The 23,240-nt window shown below is 37.6% G+C and overlaps 1 protein-coding gene across 4 annotated transcripts in view; it reads right to left on the bottom strand.

Annotated features, from left to right (window-relative positions):
• Nucleotides 1-9,420: 9,420 nt before the first annotated feature.
• LOC127455807 (ubiquitin-conjugating enzyme E2 Q2-like) overlaps nt 9,421-23,240 on the bottom strand; it is a 28,300-nt gene continuing 14,480 nt past the window's right edge. For 2 of the 4 annotated variants that reach the window (XM_051723950.1, XM_051723948.1), the window contains exons 6-13: nt 21,556-21,640; nt 21,406-21,466; nt 21,083-21,173; nt 17,459-17,517; nt 17,205-17,253; nt 16,443-16,538; nt 14,660-14,726; nt 9,421-12,345 (exon numbers count right to left, since the gene is read on the bottom strand). In XM_051723950.1, the coding sequence (XP_051579910.1) occupies nt 12,314-12,345; nt 14,660-14,726; nt 16,443-16,538; nt 17,205-17,253; nt 17,459-17,517; nt 21,083-21,173; nt 21,406-21,466; nt 21,556-21,640 (540 nt within the window). In that variant the 3' untranslated portion in view covers nt 9,421-12,313. The remainder of the gene's footprint in view (nt 12,346-14,659; nt 14,727-16,442; nt 16,539-17,204; nt 17,254-17,458; nt 17,518-21,082; nt 21,174-21,405; nt 21,467-21,555; nt 21,641-23,240) is intronic. The other 2 variants (XM_051723951.1, XM_051723949.1) reach the window with 1 other exon arrangement.

The raw sequence follows: 23,240 nt of genomic DNA on the forward strand, positions 1-23,240 counted from the left end.
TAAGCATACCTGGCAATAAAGCTCATTCTGATTCTGATTCTAAAATGCCACAAGTGATTGAAATACATGAACTGAGACATCCTTTGCCAATGTTTGCCAAGTTTTTCATATTCAGAATGTAGTCCTTTTTTCCCAATCATTATACACTTTGGGACCACAACAAAACAGATTTTTGTTAAGGGGGGTCTTTAGTGGCACTGTACTGTAATCAAGATTTGACACATTTTGAATGGTTTTTAATACGGGTCAAAATTGACTTGAAGGACAAAAGGAGGGTGCAGTTTCTTAAAAAAATAGGAGGGATAATTACCTTGTAACAATACAGCATATCATTCAGGTTTCAGAAGTAAAAAAAAAACAACTTATTTTTCTCCATTTACAAAGTGATTTTTAATGATCTTTAATGATTTTTAATGATCACTTATAAACCTTTATATACAGACCTACCGAAGGTTGTTAATCGATGGTATATGATTTCGTTGAAGCCATTTATCTGCTTTATTTCAACAAAAAAATTTAGGAAATCATGTTTAATAGAGGAATTTCTGTTGAAGAGCTACACTACCCATCATCCTGAAGAGAAAAGATCAGCCAATCAGAGAGCTGAAGCATCAAACTGTTGCATAAGAGCTCAACAAAATAGTTTATAATCAACAACTTTAAATCAATAGTTTATATATTTCCATTGACTGCCCCACCTATTAAGTGACATTTGTGGCTGCATAGGGCCCCCTACCGTGGGTTCAGTTAGGCCAAATAATTATTTGCAATAAGTGTGAATAGCACTGGGCACACAACCTGCCTATATGTACGCCAATAGTCCTATGGAACCAATCAAAACTATAAAAAATAGACATGCAGAGATAAGTATGTAAATTTGACCTTCCTCGGGATAAGATCTTATGTGGTGACATTAGTAAGACTGCTGGTTAGTTGTGTGGCTGATTTGGGTCCACCTTTTTCCAATTTCACTAGTCTCCCCTTATCAATCCATGTAAGCGAAGACAGGCAGTGGCTGTACATACCATCAGAAAGTCATTTATTTAAATAAAGATGAACACAAAAAGTAAGGTGTAAATAAAGTATCTAAGGGGAGCGTTCTAATTTGGTTCATGGTTTACAAATCATTTATAAAGGATTTAATTAAATCCCTATTTAAAAAATGAATTGGAAAAACAGTTTCAGAACCAAGATGGTTGAAAAAGTGGGTGGGATCTGTTGAACACTATTTTACTTAAAAAACTAGTCACACATATAATACTTCCAAAAATGTAAAACACATCTATTTTCATCTGATGTCCATATTGTTTCTTGGTCAATGATTTCCAGACATGTTCTTTTGAACTCATTCCATGCACCACTGTGCATCTAAATATCTTCATTTATAACATTTACAATGTTTACAAATACCCTAAACAATTTAAACAGTAATAAAAACCTTTTTTAATACCATCAACCTGATCTAAATAGCTTTAGACCACAGATGGACTTCTTTAGCTTATTAGATGTTGGGAAAAACTTTCAGACCCTCTAAACGCAAACAGAATAATGGATGCATGCACCATAAATATTGACACTGACATCAAGCTAGAGAAATTGAATTGCTAGGCTGGCCTTTTACAGTAATGTATGCAGTCTGTCTTTAGTATGTATCCCTCTCCAGCTTGAGGATGCAAGTCATGAATTCATTTGAGGCAAATTTATGAAAAGCAACAAGCTGGAATGACTGTGAAGGTCATTCTCTGTATGGTGCTTGCTACAATTATATGAGTGTGGAAATGGTGAAATGAGATTCCCTCCTGGAGTGGTAAAATGTCATTTGAGTTAAAAACTCAGAGAACATGGAGACCTCCCTGTCTGCTGGTGACTGGCTTGTTGGCTGAACCAACTCATCATGGTTCAGAGGGTGAAGTGATCATTATAGGTGAAAGAAAATACACAATGTACAGTTTTTTCCCCCCATATGTTTTCGTATTTCAAGATACTCAAAGTGAGTATGGGTTGACTAAGAACTTTCTGATCTCTTTGGTGGGATTAGTCTATTAATTATTGTAGTTAATTTACAGTTCAATATCAATGCCATGTGTTCTCAGTTCCATGGAAGTGTATGTGCATATGTGAAATTAAAGCTTAGATAATGCATGAATCGGTTAGAATTTGATATAAATCTTGTGATCAGAATGCATGGTACTGTGCAAATAATTGAATTTAAAAATAATAAAAAAATATATTTTGTAAAAGATTACTTTGGAAGTGTGTTATTTTTGTTGAAATTGAAATGCATAAATCTTTAAAAAGTGAGTGCAGGCATGTTAAATTAATATAGGAGAGACTAGGGCTTGTTGTCACTTTTTATTTCTCAGGTAGTTTTTTTTTTTTTTTGTCATATTTTGTACAGGCATATACTTTGAAGTCTTGGTTACAAAAATGCTATTGAGAATTGCCACTGTTTGGAACTGTGCAACTGTTAACACACGTTGACACAATAGGGTACTGCAAGTCACAATGGGAACCTGCCAATAAATAGCTATTATATAATATTTACAAGTTTTAAAGCTAATTTTAAACAGCATACAATTATTAGGAAAAAACTGATTCATGAAATGGTAAAAATAAAGAAAACAAATACAATATCAAACAGAATATGGTGATACTGAGAACTTAGGTGTCCATGTCATATAAGATATCCTCCCTGGATGCTGTTGACTGCTGTCCTCACCAAAACAATAACACTCACTTGACAGCAATAACACTGATATACTGTATATTCATGCTGAAATGTATCATGTTGGACAATGCTTGATAATAGCAAAATAGCATACCTGTTCTCAAATCTGTTAAAATGGTAAACGTTTTAGCTGAGTCTTTGGATGTGTAGTTTAATGCTCATGCCATGCTCTTTCATCATGTTTTGGGTCCCAGAGACCGCAATGTAAGTAATTTCAAAATGAACCTATTATTTCCCCTTCTCTCTTTAAATATGTTACTCTGACCTAATCAAAACCTGGTTAAAAGATATTATTGAAGTTTTAACCTTCTGATGTGTCAAAAAATAGGCATAGAAATGTGACAATATTATGCAATATTGTAACATTGTTTCGGTTTAAGGTCAATTTGACCTTAACTAAACCTGCATGGAAGAAAAATACACTCACTGAGCACTTTATTAGGAACATTATGGTCCTAATAAAGTGCCCGACGTCTTCTGCCACTGTAGCCCATCCACCTCAAGGTCTGACGTGTTGTGCATTCTGAGATGTTATTCTGCTCACTACAATTGTACAGAGTGGTTATCTGAGTTACCATAGCCTTTCTGTCAACTCGAACCAGTCTGACCTTCTCCGTTGACCTATCTCATCAAAAAGGCATTTCCATCCACAGAACTGCCACTCACTGGATGTTTTTCGTTTTTGGCACCATTCCAAATGAACTCCAGTAGCGGCTCGTGACCACAGATATAGGTGGGGTAGATCTAGCTCTTTTTTTTCATTATTCAACTCATTCTTCAAACACAAATATGTGGTGTCCTTGCATTATTCCACCACAAGGCAGCACCCTTAGAACATAATGTTGATTCTAATATTCTAAATAAAAACACTTCATCTTAAAATGTTGACTTGTTGTAGATAATAATCTAAATCAAATGTTATTTTATAATGTTGTGTTGTTGAAAAACCCCAGAGAGGAGAGGGAGAGAAACAGAACTATCTAGAGGTGCATCTCAATAAATTAGAATGTTGTGGAAAAGTTCATTTATTTCAGTAATTCAACTCAAATTGTGAAACTCGTGTATTAAATAAATTCAATGCACACAGACTGAAGTAGTTTAAGTCTTTGGTTCTTTTAATTGTGATGATTTTGGCTCACATTTAACAAAAACCCACCAATTCACCATCTCAAAAAATTAGAATACATCATAAGACCAATAAAAAAAAAACATTTTTAGTGAATTGTTGGCCTTCTGGAAAGTATGTTCATTTACTGTATATGTACTCAATACTTGGTAGGGGCTCCTTTTGCTTTAATTACTGCCTCAATTCGGTGTGGCATGGAGGTGATCAGTTTGTGGCACTGCTGAGGTGGTATGGAAGCCAATGTTTCTTTGACAGTGGCCTTCAGCTCATCTGCACTTTTTGGTCTCTTGTTTCTCATTTTCCTCTTGACAATACCCCATAGATTCTCTATGGGGTTCAGGTCTGGTGAGTTTGCTGGCCAGTCAAGCACACCAACACCATGGTTATTTAACCAAATTTTTGGTGCTTTTGGCAGTGTGGGTAGGTGCCAAATCCTGCTGGAGAATGAAATCAGCATCTTTAAAAAGCTGGTCAGCAGAAGGAAGCATGAAGTGCTCCAAAATTTCTTGGTAAATGGGTGCAGTGACTTTGGTTTTCAAAAAACACAATGGACCAACACCAGCAGATGACATTGCACCCCAAATCATCACAGACTGTGGAAACTTAACACTGGACTTCAAGCAACTTGGGCTATGAGCTTCTCCACCCTTCCTCCAGACTCAAGGACCTTGGTTTCCAAATTAAATACAAAACTTGCTCTCATCTGAAAAGAGGACTTTGGACCACTGGGCAACAGTCCAGTTCTTCTTCTCCTTAGCCCAGGTAAGACGCCTCTGACGTTGTCTGTGGTTCAGGAGTGGCTTAACAAGAGGAATACAACAACTGTAGCCAAATTCCTTGACACGTCTGTGTGTGGTGGCTCTTAATGCCTTGACCCCAGCCTCAGTCCATTCCTTGTGAAGTTCACCCAAATTTTTGAATCGATTTTGCTTGACAATCCTCATAAGGCTGCGGTTCTCTCGGTTGGTTGTGCATCTTTTTCTTCCACACTTTTTCCTTCAACTCAACTTTCTGTTAACATGCTTGGATACAGCACTCTGTGAACAGCCAGCTTCTTTGGTAATGAATGTTTGTGGCTTACCCTCCTTGTGAAGGGTGTCAATGATTGTCTTCTGGACAACTGTCAGATCAGCAGTCTTCCCCATGATTGTGTAGCCTAGTGAACCAAACTGAGAGACCATTTTGAAGGCTCAGGAAACCTTTGAAGGTGTTTTGAGTTGATTAGCTGATTGGCATGTCACCATATTCTAATTTTCTGAGATAGTGAATTGGTGGGTTTTTGTTAAATGTGAGCCAAAATCATCACAATTAAAAGAACCAAAGACTTAAACTACTTCAGTCTGTGTGCATTGAATTTATTTATTACACGAGTTTCACAATTTGAGTTGAATTACTGAAATAAATGAACTTTTCCACGACATTCTAATTTATTGAGATGCACCTGTACATGCCATTTATATGTTTCCACAGTACTAAAAATCGAAATGTTTTTTATTTTTCAAGAGCCAAGGCTTTTTGACATACAAGCTGATGTCATATAAAACATTCAGTGTCTTATTACCTACCCTTATCTTTTGAAGTCCAATTTTTTATTTATTTTTTGTCTGGCCTGTCAGGACCAATTTGTCTTGAATTTGCAGTAGAAACTACATGCTGTAACACACACGTTTATCAATAGTGCTCGCCATGTTCACACAATGTCACATTGCTGGTGCGCACTAATACTAAAGTAACCTTTGGTTTGGCACTACGTTAATGGACAGATTAATTTCTGCCCCAATGGGTCTCAGTGAGGACTCGTTGCAGTACCATATCTGACCACAGATTTCCATTGAAAAACTGAGGTGCGCTCTGGAGTTCGGGAGGGCAGCAGACTCTTTGCCCCACATGCTTGAATATCTATATCAAACACTGTGTAATGGAGCTGTCATCTAACTTAGGACTTAAAAATAGAATAAAAACTTACACTAGGCCTGCTTTAAATACATATGTCAGCATTTCGAACAAATTTACAGGCATACAAATTACATTATTGACAGTTAATAGTATAGATCTATGTTTTGGATGAATATTTAGGTGGGGCTCTGCCCTACCAGCCCATATAGATGAACCACACCTGTTAAACTCTAGAGACTTTTGTGCATGAAAATCATCAGTTCACTCAGGAGATCAGCAGTTACAGAAATACTCAAACTAGCCGTCTGGCACCAACAATCATGCCTAGGTTGAAATCACTGAGATCAAATTTTTCCCCCATTCTGATGGTTGATGTGAACATTAACTGATGCTTCTGACCTGTATCTGCGTGATTTTATGCATTGCTCTGCTGCCACACGATTGGCTGATTAGATAATCGCATGCATAAGTAGGTGTACAGGTGTTCTTAAAAAAGTGTTCAGTTGAGTGTATAATAAAACAAATCCAAATGTGACTATTGGAAGGCGTGACCTGCTATAGCTTGTACACCAATCAGAAAAAAAAAATGTTTTTTGAGAAATTAACAGGGCTTCGTGGTCTCTCAGCCCCTAAACAGAACATGTAGGTTAAAGAGGGATATAAAGGGGGTCGCACACCGGATGCGTCTGGTGTACGACATGGCATGTTAAAAAATTCTTAACAACTGTTTTCAATGAATGTACACACACCACTGCCGCCACTCTGCGTCTTTCGGCAGCACCCACATACAACTCCGGAGGCTGCTCAAATTTCTGCTGTGCCACGGAGCGCAACTTGAATATTTTCCATTATATTCGACCCAAATCATTATCAATGGACATTTGTTATTTACTCTAGCCTTGTTCATTCTTTAACTGTTGTATGTACAGTCTGCCATGTGAACCGCATCAACTTGCCCTGTATTTGATACCTGTGCTGTGTCCTAGCTGCGATCCGGTATGCGACCTCCTTAAGAATTTGACCTTACACATTTTCCCTGCTGGTAAAGACAAATCCCAAAAAAAAAAAAAAAAACGAGAGAAAGAGAAGAGAGGCTGGGAGCAGTGAGGCAGCATTAGAATACCCTATGAGCTGATGGAAAATAGCTGCCATTATCAAGGATGCATCAGCAGTGAACAGAAAAGCACAGTGTAGGAATTAAAGCTTGGTCTTTACAAGGATGCTGTTCTAATCACAGAAGTTCCCATCCCTAATCTTCCAGTTGACACTGTCAGTTTTATGAAATGACAAGCAGGTCAGGCTGTTTAGAGATCACAGCAGGGTGAACACATCGGAAATGCAGACCGCTCGTGTGTATTAGTTTATATCATACACAGAAATTCAATTTACCAATATTCAAATTAAATGAGGTACTGGCAATGGGGATGGAATAATCACTCTGTTACTATCTGCAGCTCTTGCTATTATGCTAGTGCAGACACAGATTTGTGACCTATCTGGTATCTCAGTAGTACACAGGGTTAGAACTAGTATAGTCTCAGCCTCAGACAGCACGCCCAGTGTGTAGGATACTAACCGCCTGATGCTTATAGCACACAAAATTGGAGACACTTTCTTAGTCCAGTCAGACCAAATCTGATTGGCTGACTTCTACATGATTTCTGAGAGTCTAGTATGCGCTGGTGCGGGTGGAAGCACGAGTCGAGTTCACAAGGTTCCGTGTTGGTACAATGAGCGCTTTTGAGGACTAAATGATCACAGAATTTGCCCAAGTTTGCCAGGTTAGTAACATCAACTCTTTTAAATATATTCAGTGTTTGGTTTGAGGCACGTAGCAGAAATTAAAGTGGATATCCATGAGCAGAGCTGTATATTCTGCTTTGTTTACTTAGTTATGTCTGTGAAATACTCTATAATGAGGTTCTGTGGTGTACTTACACTCGCTACACATTTTCCGCTATTTTCCTGTGTTTTTTTGTGCAATCGCTCGCGGAGACTCGTGCGCCATTACATAAATTATTTTCCCATGCCAGTCTTTTATTATGGTATGAGCCATCTCCGATAACCCCGCCTCTAAACATCACGTAATGACTAACCCGACTGTGACAGGTCGCTTTACATGTCAGTTAGATGGCTTTTCCTGCCTAAGTGGGCGGTTCTTTGCCAATGTTAGCTGCGATAGACCCCAGACCTTTGCTGTGTAGTCAAAGGTCTGGCTATGCGAGACTAGTGCTAGTATAGTCCAGACAGAATTAATGACAGCTTATCAATCAATGGTCTTACTGAGCATAAGGTTGTGCAGATCTAGATCTGACCTTGGGTTGATGGGATGCAAGCCATGTTGGCATCAAGGAAAGGATACTAAACTAAATAACATGTGATTTTTGTCAGCACTTAGTGCCTCCTTAGCTGGGTTTGATTTTATTCTGTCTCAAAATACTCTGGTCATTGTCTCTATTGAAACAGCAACCGAAAGACTTTGAAGGATCAATTTTGAGCTTAACATCTGTCTGGAACAGCTAATAATAGGTCTGTATTCTCGCTGTAAAGGTCAGCAATGGAAAAGTACACCACAACAAATGCAAGTATAATTGGGAGTTATTTCAACAATGGGCTATTAACCTCTTTGAGTCTCTCTGCGGAGTCATTCGCTCAGATTCTGCCTCTTTACTCAAGCCTATTCCATTTCATTGTGTACATATTGTGTTTGTTTGCCCAGCCAGTGATTCAGAAACATGATTTAATCAATTGATGTTTCAACTCAAATGTGATTTCATTTTAGAAAACATCCTTATGCAGTCCTCAGATTGACCTCTTAGAGCAGTGCATTTGCCTCCCTGTGACCATCTAAAAGGACTTCTGAAAGCACAATGCTGGAGAGGGAAATAAGGACAATCAGACAATGTAACTGCAAAAGGTCTCGGACAAAAGAGGAATTTAGATTTAAAGACTGATGATTAGTCCTTTCTTAGCAGAACTCATAAAGTGATTGTTTTGAACATATCAAGGAGATTCATTAATAAATATGTTTTTACTGAGCATACTGGAATGTATTTGGAGGAACAGGCAATTTCATACTGTTCGTGTGCAACTGCAACCTCATTCCCATTTTGTGGGCTAATGCTGCCTCCTAATGGACAAAAGAACTGTGGTTTGTTAGTACTACCAAAAAGCAAGTAGGAGCCTAGAGATTTCCAAACGGGACGACATTTCCACACCCGGTTAGGGTTAAGGGAATGGGTAAGGTTAGGGGCTCTGTATATCTTTGCTGGCGGTTTGGATCTCTGGCCCTTTTTGGAGCTCGGCCTGCAGCTATTTGTCATATAGGTCTTGAACACATTTTCAAAGGGGCATTAACTCATTAAGTCCCAACAGGGAGGACATAGGTCCTCTATAACCTAATCATTGGGTCTGGGGGAGAGGGGGCCCACCCATACAACTTTTGTTGTTGGCACTGTGAATTTTAGCGACAGCCCACAGGTTGTCTAGATTTCATGTGAACATTTTTACATGGGGGGGGGGTGCCTCATGCCTTTTTTAAGAAAAGAGGGACAAGTGAAAATTGTTTTTTTGTGGTAATCAACATTATGCCACAAATGCTATTGATTGAACTTAACTTGTAATAAACCCACAACATTCCTTTAATCTATTCATGTCTTTTATTTTTGCTGTTGTTGTTTGAGCCATTGTTCTGGCTCAAATGCTCACACAACATATGAAAATGAGTCACAGTTGTGGGAAACACAATGACTGAATTCAAAAAGGAGTTTGTTTTATATTATAAAATTGTACATTTCAAAGTATGGACCTTAGTCAAAGTAGAGCCATTGTTCATTTTTGACAGTAATGATAATGAGGCTGCGAGTGATAAAAGTACAGTCTCTTCCACGGGTTGTACTGTCGAATAAATTGTTTTTCATCATTAAGCTGATGAAAAATTGAAATATCTACACACAAATGTTTTAGTAGACAATAATACAAAATACCCCCCCCCCCAAGTTGTGAAAACTATACAAGATCTAGTAACTTTATACAGATGCATACAATGCATTCCTCACAGCCTCATTATCATACCGGCCAAAAATCAAATATGTCACTTAGGTGGACTCAAATGAAACATGCACCTGTTCTTTTTTTTTTTTTTATCATATCCCAAGAAAATTTTCACTTTTGATGTTCAGAATTTTTTTTTTTTTTTAAAAAAGCCATAGAGTTTGTTTCATTGAGTTATGCAAAGTTTATAATACATGTGCTCACTTAAATGGGTTAATATAGTATAGCAATTAAAACTGATGTATTTTTTAAAATTCTTTATTCATAAACTTGATGCAAGTTTACAAATTGTACTGTACATGGTCAAAATTACACTTACAATGAAAAAAAAAAAAAAAAAGCAATAAAACCAAAGCATGCTAACAGTGCATATCTCATTTAACCCCTCCCCACCCCCTCCAATGATGAAGGAAACCATGATCTCAAACCAACATCGCTCAAAACCAACCCCAGCATGTCAATCATAGCTCAAAATGTATGACGCTTGAGATTACAGCACAACTTGCACTTTAAAAGAAAATGGATCTGTCAGATGTTAAGACTCTTCAAACCGATCACGAATTAGCTCTTGTTAACATACTTTACCCCCATTTTAAACACTCAGAATGTTGAACTGATCCTGAAATTAGATGATGATATATAGTAATGTGGATGTCAGTGTGCTCTGGCAAAATCTGTGCACAGTTATATCAGGGTAAAATGTGTCACAGAGTAGAGTGAAATTTCTGGAAGAAAAATATGTCTATGGATTCCAACTATGGCTTAATGTCAGGGTGGCGTTTCAAAGATATATATAAAAAGTGAACCAGGCCCATATTTTTCTGGCTGTAAGGGAATCTCAAGAGAAAAAAACAACAAAAAACAGCCTAACATTTTCAAGTGCATACAAATACTTTGCAAAATAGGAATTTAGGGTGTAAATGCTAGTACACCCATTGAGCAGTATCCAAACATCAACCATTTGAGAATGAAATGTGGACAACAGTAGAACAGAACAAACTGACAGAGTGCAACACTGTCAAAGCTTTGGTGGGCATGTTGGCGTATGAACAAGCCACTTTTTGAATTTGAACAATATTAACACTAAAGAAGGGCTTTTATCTCCATGTGTTTGTAACGGTCTGATTGCTCTCACTCTCAAATAACTCTTTAGATCTCTGATCAAATCTGTTTAGTTAAGAAACTAGTGCTAAATAGGAATACATTAGGCAAAGGCTTGGAGGAACATAGGAGGACAGTGAGAAGGGTTGCCTAAAATTGGACAAAAATTACTGCACACTAAATTTTTCTCTCCTTTTTAAGGCATTATTGGTCACCTTCCAAGTTTCCCCATAGAGACCGCAATGGGGCTTTAAACAACTTGGTAAACAAGATTGACAAAACCTGATAGTTTTGTTGCCACTGTCTGGAAATCGTGGTTTTGCAAATTCTATGCCACAATCTACTCGATACTTGTCTATGTGCCTGTGTTGAGAGGAAAAAAAGTGTCTCAAGTGAGTATATTGGCATTGCAGGGTGGCATAACAAGATCGTTAATAATAACTCGCAGCAGAATATGCACTGGTTAAACAGGAATGGTCTCCGATGCCATTACTATAACAGCATAGCCTTACACATCAACTCCTATTCTCAAACAAAGAACAAAAACAACAGTAGTCATAATGCATACATAAAACATAAGAGGTTTCTTTTTAGCTCCATGGGGATTTCCATGATGTCATCTGTTTCCTTATTCTAGTAATGCATTTTTAGAAGTGAATAAGTTCCCTGCTGCAGGCAGGCATATAGCAGTTCAGCTATATGCCTGACTCCAGTGGGGTCTTCAGAACATTTTGAATGTTTGCCATGGAAACAATTCTCCTCATTATCCCAAACACTTTAAATCTTTACAGGTTTACTTGTTCGTGGAGTTAATTTTGAGTCCAACTTGCCCAGGCTAAACTTGCTAATGTGTTTTCATTATGTTGCCAGTAAAGGACATATCTTCCACTGCTTAGAAGCAGGGTCCTCATAAGAAGAGTTGCAGAACAGCTCTGTTGTGTGTCAGATCTTTCAGATGTTTAAATGAGAGGAGATAGTAGCATAAGGGCCACTTTGCTGAGGTCATGGAACTATCTGAGATGGCAAACAAACATCCATCCAATAGGTGCGAAACGTCACATAACAGGCTTTTGAGGTGGGTCAAATTTGGCCCTTTCAAATTTGACCAAATGAACCCTTTTCAGTTTGAATATCCTGTTTAAATGAAATCAGTGATGTGAAAGAATGGCAGAGAGGAGAAAGAAAGAGAGAGAGAGAGAGAGAGAGAGAGAGAGAGAGAGCTGGAAGGAGAAAACAGATGGTCATGTATTGTAGAGGTGAGTTGGTAAGGTGGGCTCCTCAGCTCAGATCTCATGCTTTTCATAAATCACATAAGTCTCCAATTAGCAAGAGGGATGAGTGGAATAAATGAAAGAAAGATGTCCACCCCAAGATATTGTGTCCATGTTTGAATCCAGGGAGTTTTTTGTTTACCCATCTTCTTTTGGTGGTGTGTACCAGCCTGTGGGGATAACACACACACACACACACACACACACACACACACACACACACACACACACACACACACACACACACACTTTATAGACCAAACAAACTGGTCTGGATACTTCAACAAAAAGGCTGCCAAAGCAAATATACGTCAAACAACAGTCACAAACAACACTGTTCTAAATTTGGCATGAGCTTAAATGCTGTACTAAAATACTCTTTTTATTTATTTATTTTTATTTTTTTAATAACTCACAAATTACTCTTCTGTGATAATGCTCTAATGCAAGGGTCTTCAACCGGGGGTCTGGCAAATTATTGTTTGATCCACCATTGGCACGCAATAATCACTCGCATGCAAGCAATAGTAGTATGTATTTAATGTAGTTAAAAAAACCCTTGACATGTTGAGGTCCCTCACACCTGCATGGCAAATCTTCCTCTTGCAGCAATCCTTCCTCATTTTCACGCATCCTGTTTTATTTAGTTATGAACTGAATGAAACGGCAAACACTGTTAAAGTGTGACGAATCTGCGCTAGTCAGCAGAAGTGTGCAGCGCGAACAAACCATTCGCGTGACCACTGCTCATCACAAGCAGCTGTTAGTGCAATGCAGATCAGTTTGAGTAGAGTTTAAGTAGAGGGTCACGTAAGTAAACGTGTGGTTGAGCGGATGACGGCCTACAGATTAATGTATTATTAATTGATTTTTCCTTTCAGAACAATAGCCTACTTGGTGTAAATAAATATATACCACTGAGATTATCAACCTGGCATAGGCTACACGGTCCTTAATGTTGCACACACACAAGACAGTGACTCTAAAATCAACAAAGCTGCACTCATTACAAATTTTACTCTGACCTGTATTTGGATGATTTAATGCACTGCACTGCTGCCACATGATTGGCTGATTAGATAGTCGCATGGATGACTGTTGGTGCCAGATGGGCTGATTTGAGTATTTCTGTACCTGCTGATCTCCTGGGATTTTCACACACAACAGTCTCTAGAATTTACTCCGAATGGTGCCAAAAACAAAAACATCTAGTGAGTGGCAGTTCTGTGGACGGAAATGCCTTGTTGATGAGAGAGGTCAACAGAGAATGGCCAGATTGGTTCAAACTGACAAAGTCTACGGTAACTCAGACAACCACTCTGTACAACTGTGGTGAGAAGAATTCTGAGATGCGGGTTGGCGCTGATTTGGCAGCACGAGGGGGACCCACACAATATTAGGCAGGTGGTTTTAATGTTGTGGCTGATCGGTATACAGTACTGTGCAAAAGTCTTAGGCACATAAGATGCTTCACAAAAACATTTGTCTTAAGATGGTTATTTATATTTTAAGCTTTAGTGTGTCAATAGGAAATAGACAATTTACACTCCCAAACATTTCTTTTGCAAATAGAATAGAAGAACAGGGAACCCTGCAACAGATGGCATGGTCCCCACTGAACATCGAGTAAGTCTGGGATTACAAGAAGAGACAGAAGCAACTGAGAAAACCTAAATAGATAGAAGAACTGTGGCGAATTCTCCAAGAAGCTTGGAACATCCTATCTGCCAACAACCAAGAAAAACTGTATCCAAGTATACCTAGGAGAATTGGTGCCGTTTTGAAGGCAAAGGTAGTCACACCAAATATTGATTTAGCTTTTTTATGTTTACTGGACTTTGTATGACATTAATTGTAAATGAAAACTATTTATGGCATTATTTTTAAAGACATCCTCACTATGTAACAATTTTCCCAAGTGCCAAATACTTTTGCAGAGTACTGTGTGTATATATATATATATATATATATATATATATATATATATATATATATATATATATATATATATATATTATGCATGGAGAGGGTCTGTCTATCTATCTTTTTTTGAGAGGGTTTGGCACAGTGATGGCACACAGAGAGAAAAATAAAAAATGGCACTTCATGGCTAAAAGGTTGCATTGTAGAGGTCTGTACATCCCTTAATGATTATTTTAATGGCTTTGCACTGTAAACACCATACAGTATGTACATACATGAGTATGGTACCATAAACATTATTATAGGAATAAAATGCAACAAAATGTTATACATGTAACAGGGGGTCCCTGCTCCATCTCCCTACCCACCAAGGGGTCCTTTACCAGAAAAAGGTTGAAGACCCCTGCTCTATTTATTAAAATCAAACAAACTTGTTACAAAAAAAAAAAAAAAAAAAAGTTTGTGATTTTGAAACTTTCTAAAAATGAATAACAGTTAAATTTCAACATGTTTAAATATTAAAAGCTTTGAGAATACAAATGATGTGTAAAGAGTTCTTACCATTCTTTTCGTGAATTTGCACCAGTGATTTATATGACTGCTGTGCTCTGGCAAGATTGTACTGATTCTGAAAACAATACAGACACCACCAAAACAATTAGTATGTTGTTGTTGACATAGGAGAGAATTTATGGAATCAAACTCAAAGTCACTTTTTAATTATTTTTCTAGTTTTTATTTTAGTCTCTAATCGCTGAACCAATTGTCACTTGACCACTTGAATATTCTAATACAGCTTCAGTAATAAAGCTTAAAAGAATGGTTCACCCAAAAATGAAAATTATCTCATTATTCACTTACCTTGATGCCGTCCCAGATGTGTATGACTGCTTTTCTTTAGCAGAACACAAATTAAGATTTTTAGAAGAAGATAGAGCTCTGTCAGGTCCTTATAATGGAAGTACACAGGTGCCAGCACTTTGACGGTCCAAAAGTCACATTTAGGCAGCGTAAAGGTAATCCATGCGACTCCAGTCAATCAATGAATGTCTTCTGAAGCGAATCGACAGGTTTAGTAAGAAATAAGTCAATAATTAAAATGTTTTTAACTTTAAATTGGCGGTTCTTTCCAGGTCTCTGATGCTTTTTGAAATGGCTGAATTCTCGCGTGACATTCGTTCTTCTGTTGTAAATAAGCGGCGCTTCCGAATTCTCGCATGAACTCGGAGACACGCTTACGTCACACTTCGCGTCAGCTGCTGGCAGGAAGCGCTTTTTAAAAGTTAATAACTTTTTTATATATTATCCCCTTTTCTCCCAATTCGGAATGCCCAATTCCCACTACTTACTAGGTCCTCGTGGTGGCACGGTTACTCACCTCAATCTGGGTGGCAGAGGACAAGTCTCAGTTGCCTCCGCTTCTGAGACAGTCAATCCGCGCATCTTATCACGTGGCTCATTGTGCATGACACCATGGAGACTCCACATGTGGAGGCTCATGCTACTCTCCGCGATCCACACACAACTTACTACGCGTTCCATTGAGAGCGAGAACCACTAATCGCGACCACGATGGAGGTTACCCCATGTGACTCTACCCTCCCTAGCAACCGGGCCAATTTGGTTGCTTAGGAGACCTGGCTGGAGTCACTCAGCACACCCTGGATTCAAACTCGCGACTCCAGGGGTGGTAGTCAGTGTCAATACTCGCTGAGCTACCCAGGCCCCCCCAAAAAGTAAATAACTTTTTAATTATCTATTTATTTTGTACACAAATGTATTGATTTGCTTCAGAAGACATTCACTGATCGACTGGAGTCATGTGGATTACTTTTATGCTGCCTAAATGTGACTTTTGGAATGTCAAACTTCCATTATAAGGACCTGACAGAGCTCTATCTTCTAAAAATCTTAATTTGTGTTCTGCTGAAGAAAAGCAGTCATACACATCTGGAATGGCATCAGGGTAAGTGAATAATGAGATAATTTTCATTTTTGGGTGAACTATGCTTTTAATACAAATAAACTTAATCAGTTAATGATTGTTCTTGTGTTTCTTGGCAATACTATAAGTCATTTGGGACATTTTTTTTAATTAATTATTGAATTTGACACCATTCTCATTTTGATGTTGATATTGAGTACACTACAGATACACTATTGTTCTCTGATCTTACTGGGTCATTGGTTATAACCTCTATGACTATACAATGCATGTAAAGAGCTACATTAAAACAGACTGCATTTCTAACAGTATGACAAGCTACTTGCATCCGGGATGCACAGTGCCTGACCCCACCGAACAATACTAGTAGATAATCAAATACAAAATTAGTTTATTTACCTTATTGGCTCCAAACTGCACTCTTGCTTTTCCCTTGACTAAAGTGGCATTTATCTGCATGATAACAGACTCTATGGAATAGGCACTGCTCCAGCCCTGAGAGGACAAACCACATGATCATTAATGAATAAACAAACTCAACCGTGCCAAGACTCTGCTTTGTGTGTCAGCATGCAAGCAAACATTGAGCACACAGCAACGGGACAGTTTATTCGTGATAACATGTCAAACATAACACATGAAAGATGGGTTATTGCCAGTTATTGCACTGATTTGCACAGGAAGAAAATAAAAACAGCTGAAAATAATGGTGAGACAGCGGTCCATGAGACTTGGGTGATGTTTGTATTTTCTAATAATTTTTTGTCTCCTGCTTCCCAGTGCTCTCCATTTCTTTGGTTGTTGCTAACTGCCGGTCTCTCGCTTGTCGAAACAGCGCGCATCCGAGATGCATGATTAAATTCTTAAGTAGAAACCCAGCTATTTGTGTCACTTTACTATCACTTGTGGTGTGGAAAGAAGAAGCTGACATCTGCACTCTCACAGAAGCAGATATCTCATGTAGTCATGCTGGACCAGCAACCAATAGTTGTGGTTCTAGTTATAGGCTAAGGATCGATTTATTCTAAATTAATAATTTAATACTATTTAATACTAAGTGTGTTTATTAGTAACAAATTATTATTATTTTTTTTATTAAATCATGACCTTCTGAATCTTAATTGAATCAAATTGTGAGGAGTGTAGAAGATAGAAACATACCTGTTTAGTAAGTAGTTCCATACACAGGGCTCCTCCTCCAAGTACATAACTGAAAACAATATTAAATAAAAGTTAACTTTTATAGAATCTATATTACCAACTTCTGGCCAACACTGCTTCATAATGGCACCCAACAACTTGGCTAGTATATTGAGTTTGTTTAAAGACATACTGAATAAATATGAAGAAATACTAAAAAAATGCTTGCGCATGCAAATGAGAATTTATATATGAAAAAAAAAAAATGGTCTTACCCTCCAGACAGGACAGGAGAAACTACACGTACAAATGGAGGATCAAAGGGGAAATTATCCTGCAGACACACAAGTTTTCTTTTTGTTATGGAAAAATGTGCTAACAAAGCATAGGCCTTATTTAGATATCGTTTCTTTGAGGACTGCAAAGATAATATTGAACTACACAGAATCTGACTTTCCTTTCAAATATTTAACTCTCCAGCATTTAAAAACTGATGGTTGGCCTCAAAAGTACCTCTGTAAAGTTGGCACCTCATTTAATCATCATTACCAAATCTATACCATTCATTTGTGCTGATTTGAGCCGCAAAAATGAACGTTTGTGCTGGTTTGGTGTTTGAGATATTGGACTTTATTTTTTGGGCTGTGAGACGTCACTTTCCACCCCATGTGGTTTAAAACATTCTGAACTGGTGCCGTTCATTTGTGCTTGATTTGTGCTGTTAAAAGTAACACTGTATCTATTTCCCTGAATTCCTTAAAAATAACAGTTTGTATTCAGGAGCAGTGACGTCACTCTCCACCCCATGTGGTCCAAATCGCTCCAAACCGGTGTAGTTAATTTGTGCTCAATTTGTTCATGTTATCAGGTTGAAAAAGTTCCGGGTCAAAAGTCTACCCGTTGTACTGGTGGTCATACGTATCATCACTTATTTTAGGTGGGCATACGCGAAATCCTAAGAAAGATGGGTGGCCATACAGTGTATGCCTGCATATGCTCTAAACTACACTACAGACTGTAACTATTTATCTTCCTTAGATATAGCATGAAACTTTTTGGGAGCAGTGATGTCACTCTTCACCCCATGTGGTCCAAATCACTCTAAACCGGTGTCGTTTGTTTGTGCTCGATTTGTGCCGTTAAAATTAATCCTGTATCTATTTCCCTACCTTAGAAATAAGAATCTGAATTTGGTAGCAGTGACGTCACACTCCACCCCATGTCATCCAAATCACACCAAACCGGTGTCGTTCATTTGTGCCGTTAAAATTTATCTTGTATCTATTTTCCTTCCTTAGAAATAACAGCTTGTATTCGGGAGCAGTGACATCACTCTCCACCCCATGAAGTCCTAATTGCTCCAAACCAGTGTCATTCTTTTGTGCTCGATTTGTGCCATTAAAAGAAACACTGTATCTATTTCTCTGAATTCCTTAGAAATAAGAATTTGAATTCAGTAGCAGTGACGTCACTCTCCACCCCGTCATCTAAATCGCACCAAAACGGTGTCGTTCATTTGTGCTCGATTTGTGCTGTTAAAAGAAACATCATAACATATTCCTTTCTGTATATTTAACAAGATAGCTTTTGGGAGCTGTGAAATCGCGCAGGTTAAACCCCATGTCACTCACTCTCACCTGTCTCCATCGTTTGTGCTCGCTTCTGGTTTGTGCCGTGTTTGGTATCGTTGAAGCATTAATTTTTGGCCAAAGATTAGATTTTTCACCCCATCAAACTCCAAATACAAAAAATAAATAAAATAAAATTGTCTGTGTTTGTGCCGCAAATTATGATTTGTTTATAGGCTATATGTGACACTGCTGAACAACGTTGTACATAATGTTTATATAGGCTAATTATTCAGAATTTTTTTCATAAGTAAACAGCTCTGAATTCGCTTTTATTCATTTTAATTTAGCTAGAAGCTGGCGCGACTTGTGTTGGCGGTGATTGTGTAATGGCATAGTCCTATATGTTAGCTAATATTCCAAATATTTGCTTGAAAGTTCAACAAATTAGGTGCCGTTCAAATGCTGGAATGCATTGTTGTTGCACTAAAATTATACGCAGTGCCGCAAAACGTAGGTGTCTCGACTCGAAACGTACGTTTAACAGTTTAGGTTTTTTTTAACTTGACATGGCATCTAATATTTGAACAAGCCATCAAAGACGTCCATCTAGCGCACGTTTACATTGAAATCAATTATAAAACAGCACGGAAGGACACAACAACGTGCTCAATGTGAACGGCGTCAGTGTAAGACTCGAACTCTTTAGAAAAGTTTGATCACACTTGCCTATTCTTTATTATTTGTTACTGCACATTTTAGATTTTAGAGTATAACATCATCAAAACTAAGAAGTAACACAAAAGTATGGAAATCAAATTAAATCAGAAACATCTTCTATTTGAACTTCTTCAGTGTAGCCTTTCATCTATTCCAGCTCTGCACTCTCGGTTCATTTTCTCAATCAACTTCAGGAGCAACCTGGGATTGAATGATTTCATATGCTAGACACTTGTTGGCTACTTTTCTTAAAAATAAATAAATAAATAAATAAAATAAAATACTATTAAATAAATAAATAAAAGGTTTGTATAGACATCTATAATTAGGCACAATTTATTTTTGAGTACAGAAATAATCCCAAGCGTTTGACCATAAGCCTTTTGATCAAATGGTTTTAAGATTATGAGAACCACACATAGTCAGTGTCCTTTGGACTGGTTGTGTAGGCTATATGTTCTTGATATTAATTTTATTTACAAACTTTTAAAAAAAATGTTTTGATTTGTATTGTATCTTGCTATGTTTTGCTATTGCTGTAGGTAAATCTAGGACAACTGAGTTTCAAGTTTCTAGTTTAAGATTTTAAGCTTAAATTAACCATTTAAAGTGATTTTAATAAGTACAATTTAGAGATTTTACCAAACATTGTGGTCAAATTAGCTTCAGAAAAAGTGGCTTTAGCTTAGTTTAGTTTGAATCCCTGGTTTAAATATCAGACCAAATCTCCTGACAGAGAAAGAGAGATGTGTTTGAGTTTGATGGGCTGAAAGATTAATCTTTGCCCAAAAATTAATGCTTTAACAATACCAAACACGGCACAAACCAGATGCGAGCACAAACGATGGAGACAGGTGAGAGTGAATGACATGGGGTTTAATCTTGTTAAATACAAAGAAAGTAATATGTTATGTTTCTTTTAAAGGCACAAATCGAGCACAAATGAACTACACCTGTTTGGAGCGATTTGGAGTGACGTCACTGCTCCCGAAAAGTTTCATGCTGTATCTAAGGAAGATAAATAGTTAGTGTTTCATTTAACGGCATAAATAGAGCACAAACGAACTACACCGGTTTGGAGCGATTTGGAACACATGGGATGGAAACTGACGTCACACAGCCAAAAAAATTATGTCTAATATCTCAAACACTGAACCAGCACAAACACTAATTTTTGCAGCACAAACGAATGGTAAAGATTGAATTATATGGGATGCCGACTTCACGGGAGTCTCAAGTCTGTCTTTCAAGAGGTGCTGTCGCTCAAGTAGCCTTTTGCTGGAAACATAACATTTTTCTGTTTAGATGTTATGTGTGATTAGGTTGCATTGTTAAAATCAGTTCTGGCAATCTGCCAGTTAACGGAGGTGTAACAGTAACAGAAATGTCCTTATTGATAGTGTGTGAACAAAGCCATCACAATAACCGTTTGAGAAAGAAAAAGGTTAGGACACTCTGATGTAAGAAGTCTTCTGTCAATGAGCTACCAATCACAAAGTTCGGAAGAAGCCAAACCTTGTCGGAGAAACTTTATCAAACTGAACATAAACTGAAACAAAAGATCTCCAACGTTCCAAAGGTCATTTCCAAATGGTGGCAACCACAACTCACTTTGTATGAGAAATTGAGAAGGATGTAGTCCATTCCTTCCTTTTCTTTCAGCACCTGGAGGTCACTGTGCAGAGGACTATCTGGATCAACCCTGAGCAGAGTACAAAAGAAACATTTTCAGGTGAGGTGATTGCCTTGGGTAACTGGGACCAGCAATCAATTAAAGCTGAAATGTGTAATTCCTGCACCAAATGGAATTGCAAAAATAATCACCCAGAGACAAAGTGTTACACTTTTAGGTGAAATCAACCCACAAATGGCTTACACACATCCACACATCAGCTTCACATTTTCAAGCAATAATGAGAAAATTGGGTGCTCACGTTCTTAGTTTTACATGCCAATCATACAGGCTGTCATTGACGAGCTCCACTGAGTATATGCCTGGAAAAGTGAATAGAGCATGATCAGAGAATTGTAGTAGTCATTCCAGAGGTGTCCATTTAATTCACAGCCTTAGTTGGTGTTAATACCATTTTTGTAGCTCTGAGATCTGTAGATCTCCCTGAGCTCCTTCATGAGGCGATCTGACGCTTGAACAGATCCTGACACTGCACCCTACAAGATACAAAAGAACACACAAGAACACATACAATGACTACACAATCGATTCTTAAAAAATTTACAACATCATTCACTCTGATAGACGTGGCATGCTTCCAAAACACCACTAAAAGGCCACCAAACTCAACACATCATGCATACATTACGATAATTCATTTAATTCTCATCTACTCAAGCGGAGTCCAAAATTAACACACTCCAAGTGCCAAATGAGAGTAAAAATGGCCATAGACTGTTCACCAGTAACTTTGAGGAACTGCAAGATATACTGTATATGGTTTAAGTCAAATCCTCACCGATATGTGTGCTGTTTGCGATTCAAATCAAAGACAACTGTCTACTCTAAAAAAAAAAAAAAAAAAAAAATTTTAAAAAACGCATGTCGTCAGGTACCCAAAAATGTACAATCCTAAATGTGACACCACATATGTGAAATATTCCTCACATTAGGCCACCAAAATGGAAAAATCATAATCAGTCTTCATGTTTTTGTAACAGGTGCAATTTCACCAAGACAAACTCATCTCGTAATATGATGCCGTTTGCCCGGTGACACAATGACCATTGCTGTTTGTCATAAATATGCAAGGGAGTATATTATCAGGGATAAAATCTATTTATTAATTAGTACAAAATAATATAAAAAATGTGTAGATGACAGTTTCATGGCCGATAAGAAATATTTATGGCTGGTAAATTCTCAATTCGACATTGGCTGGATAATTTTGGATCCTGTACTCAAGACTATAAATGAAACATACTGCTTTAAAGGTGCACCCAGTAATATTTGTTTTTACATTGCGGCATAGATGCAGCATTATGCAAAAACAGAAGTTCTCAGTCACCAGTGTAATTGTAAAAATGTGCTGTTCGCAGTCAGCTATAATTAATTGATTCCACAATAGAATCTAATTACAAGGGTTTATTGAGATACAGCAAGTAATATTTGGCTGGTAAAATGATCTCAACATGACGATGTGCATGAATGTGTGCCTAGCACCATAATAAAGTCAAGTCAAGTATTTTTTATTTGTATAGCGCTTTTCACAACACACATCGTTTCAAAAGCAGCTTTACAGGAAATCATGCATTAAACACAAAAACAAAAAATGAAACTGTAATATATATAATGTCTTAATAAAGCAACTTTTTCCCCCAAGACTGATATGACTCTTCGGATATGAATGATATCTCATGTGTACATTACAAATAAATTTGTCAAAAATACTATTCTACTATTACTATTTCTTTCCGTTCAAAAGTTCAGCAATTGTCTGAGTGAAAAATCACTGAGTGCCCCTTTAAAATAATGATGAAAATAATTTAAAAGAGATAGTTCACCCAAAAATTTAAATTATCGCATTAATTAATCACCCTCGTGCCATCCCAGATTTGTATGACTTTCTTTCTTCTGCTGAACAGAAACAAAGATTTTTAGAAAAAAATATTTAAGCTCAATAAGTGCATACAAAATGCACGTGAATGGTGGCCAGAACGTTGAAGGCCCAAAAAGCATACAGAGGCAGCCATATCCATATCTTCAGAAGCGATATGACAGGTGTGGGTGAGAAACAGATCAATATTTAAGTCCTTT

The sequence above is a fragment of the Myxocyprinus asiaticus genome, chromosome 18, assembly GCF_019703515.2.
Source record: "Myxocyprinus asiaticus isolate MX2 ecotype Aquarium Trade chromosome 18, UBuf_Myxa_2, whole genome shotgun sequence".
In the NCBI taxonomy this organism is placed as follows: Eukaryota; Metazoa; Chordata; class Actinopteri; order Cypriniformes; family Catostomidae; genus Myxocyprinus; species Myxocyprinus asiaticus.